The 2,935-nt window shown below is 51.9% G+C and overlaps 1 protein-coding gene across 1 annotated transcript; it reads left to right on the top strand.

The window, feature by feature from the left end:
* The first annotated feature begins 337 nt into the window (after nt 1–337).
* On the top strand, nt 338–1,680 carry LOC123078599 (MAP7 domain-containing protein 1-like). The gene is made up of 2 exons (XM_044501162.1): nt 338–1,227; nt 1,306–1,680. The coding sequence occupies exons 1-2, from the start codon at nt 1,012–1,014 to the stop codon at nt 1,678–1,680; spliced, it is 591 nt and encodes a 196-aa protein (XP_044357097.1). The 5' UTR covers nt 338–1,011.
* The last annotated feature ends 1,255 nt before the right edge of the window (nt 1,681–2,935 follow it).

Genomic DNA, 2,935 nt, shown 5'->3' with positions numbered 1-2,935 from the left:
TCGATGGCGGAGGCGTCGCCAGGGGCCGGTGGCGGCTGGATCCAGTGGCGGAGGCGTCGCCAGGGGCCGGTGGCGGCCGGATCCGGTGGCGGAGGCATCGCCAGGGGCCGGTGGCGGCCGGATCCCGCCATGGCCGCGGGGGGCGCAGACGGTTGGCGGGTGTTGGGGGCGCGCCAGCCGTGGGAGGGTGCTAGGAGCACGCCGTCCTTAGGATTTAGATGGGGTCGGTCGCCGATGGGAGGGGGCTCGGGCGCGCCAGCCGTGGAAGGTGGAGGGGAGGTGGGAGGAAGCGGCGGGGTAGGAAGGATTTTTTGTCCAAAAGGACCCCCTGCCGAACGCTATTGTCAAAAAGGACTATCTGCAGATAAAAACGTCAAAAAGGACCCCCTGACTAGTGGCGGCAGGTGCGGCAGGCGACACGTGGCACCTGCCGCCACTAGGTGAGGCGGCGGGCCCCGCCGCCACCGCAGGAGGCGGCCGCGCGGTGCACAACGGAATCTCCCACCGTGCAGTAGCTGTGACGGAACGGGCCAGGAGAGGCGGGCCCGGCCGCCACTAGGTGAGGCGGCGAGCTCTGCCGCTGTCGCTCCCCGTCCGACAGCCTCAGCTGCGCGCGGGCCGAGGCATGGGCCAGGCCGCCACCGGAGGAGGCGGCATCTTTCTTCACGCCCGACGCATTTTCCTATTGCAGATGGCGCTGATTCCCGTGTGCAACAGCGACCTGACGGCGGTGATTCCCACGAGCGGGAAAATGCACGCTGATGCTTCTTTCGCCCAAGAATCAGTCTGGCTATTGCTTGAGAGGATGCGACGGCATCAGTCACTCGCTGCGGGAATCCAATACTGCGGGAAGCTATTGTGCCGACACTACAGGGATCCTAAAATTTACTGCTTAATTTTCTCGCCATTATTTATTGTCTGGGCTTATAAAAGGAGACACCGAGGCTCTCGTCCAGCCATCCTTGAAATCGCCACTGCGCAAAGTGTATAACACATTTTTTTCCAGTCGGTATGAGTTTGCCTTGCTCGGATCAAAGCATTAGGCCGAGGAAAATGAAGAACGCAAGTTTGCCTCCTGGGGTGGCAGTCCTGCGATGTTGGTGTGGCGATCTTTGCAAGGTGAAGGAGGTGACGGATTTTTCAGATTGGTTGGGCATGAAGTTTTTCATGTGCGCCAATTATGAGGAAGATCCTGCCGTAGCTATTTCAGAGTACGACAAGCCTCCGGTATGCTTTAACCATCACAAATAGATATTGTTGGTATTTTCATTGATTCTTTAGTAACATTCTTGTTTGTTGTTGTAGTCTCCTCCGCCTCTGTGCATGTACTATCATTGGATTGACACGGAGAAGCCGGCCTGGGCAGTGACTGAGATTCATGAAAGAAGTCGCCGTGCGTGGAATAGTTTATTTGCGGAAGAGCGACGCGAGAAGGCAGAAGCTGAGGAGAAAGCAGAGCAAGAGAGAGAGTTAAAAGAATACTATGCGGAGCAACACCGTTTTTTTGAGGAAATGGGAAAGAAAAACAGGGAAGAGGCTCGTCGCATGGAGGAGCAGGAACGACAGCGAAAGGAGGCTCGTGAGGCAGAGAGGCAGAGAAAGAAAGAAAGGGCTCGTCAGGCTAAGGCAACAGAAGAAGCTGGCGATGGAAAAGGAAAATATCCACGCTGGACTAAGTAGATTCCTGTGGTAGTATTTAAAATTCCGCAATCATTTGTATCTTTATTTCTGCACTTTACTGTAGCTTTATTTCAGGAGTTAAATGTAGGTATATTCCTACAATGTATCTTATTTTCAGTTTAGCCGTGTCGTAATGGAAAAAAATATAGTTTAAGAATAAAGTAGTGGCATTTTCTTTCCCTCCACTAATATCGAACATCGTGCAACAACTACAAAATAAATTTAAGATAGAACATAATGCCCTATAATAACAGAGTACAAACTAATAATGCAAGTACATCCGAATTAAACGGTAGAACTGGAATAAAACTACATGAAGACATCATCGTCATCCTCCATCGATGCAGAACTCTTGCCCTTCGAGGATGTAGAACTCTTACCCTTGGACGATGCAGAACTCTTGCTCTTCGAGGATGCAGTACTCTTGCCCTTTGACGATGCAGAACTCTTGCCCTGTGATGATGCAGCACCCGAAAGCGGCGGCATGAAGATATCATCTTCATCCTCGCTCTCCTCAGTCCATAAAAATGGATGCATTTCTGCAGTCCTTCTGAAAGTTTCACTCTTCGGCTCCACTACATTCTTCCACCTTGCATGCAACCTAAGAAGTTCTTTACGTACCTCGTCATAGGTCCTTTCAGGCCACCCAGACCTACGTAATTGGTGAGCCAACTCATTCATTATGGTGTCACTACCGGTGAGTTCGTCCCATGGAACTATCCTATTATCCATCCTGAAATCGGTAGCTAGCCTCAAAAGAGTCCTGCTCATCCCAGGGTGAAAACTACGATCGAAAGGATAATGGGACATCTCGACTACACTACACTCGAATGCTTATCCACCTCCGTCTGAAGGGGGTTTTATAGGTAGAGAGGAGAAAATGGCGGGAAAGAACGAGTGCAGTATGGCGGGAAAGGGTTGGCGGGAACATATGGCGGGAAACGAGTGGCGGGAAGATATGGCGGGAAGGGGTTGGCGGGAAACGGGTGGCGGAACATATGGAGGGAAAGCGTTGGCGGGAAAATATTGAGGGGAAAGCGTTGCCTGAAAATATTGAGGGGAAAGCGTTGACTGGTGCATTTTTATTTCAGCAAACATAGATGTTCAAATCGAAAAGTCTGATACACACATATATAGATACAATGGGTCGCGCACGTGCATAGATGAATCACCCTACTTAACGACGACCACCTGGCCTTTCCTTACGACCGGAAGGCGACAAGCGATTAGGTGGCCGGGTCACACGAAGACCGCG

The sequence above is a fragment of the Triticum aestivum genome, chromosome 1B (genome assembly GCF_018294505.1).
Source record: "Triticum aestivum cultivar Chinese Spring chromosome 1B, IWGSC CS RefSeq v2.1, whole genome shotgun sequence".
NCBI classification, from domain to species: Eukaryota; Viridiplantae; Streptophyta; class Magnoliopsida; order Poales; family Poaceae; genus Triticum; species Triticum aestivum.
This window is presented reverse-complemented; position numbering and strand designations above follow the sequence as displayed.

Excerpts from the sequence above, each read along its gene's own strand:
- LOC123078599 (XM_044501162.1), top strand. The coding sequence starts at position 1,012 with ATGAGTTTGCCTTGCTCGGATCAAAGCATTAGGCCGAGGAAAATGAAG. Across the intron at positions 1,228-1,305 it reads CAGAGTACGACAAGCCTCCG|TCTCCTCCGCCTCTGTGCAT; the intron begins GTATGCTTTAAC and ends TTGTTGTTGTAG.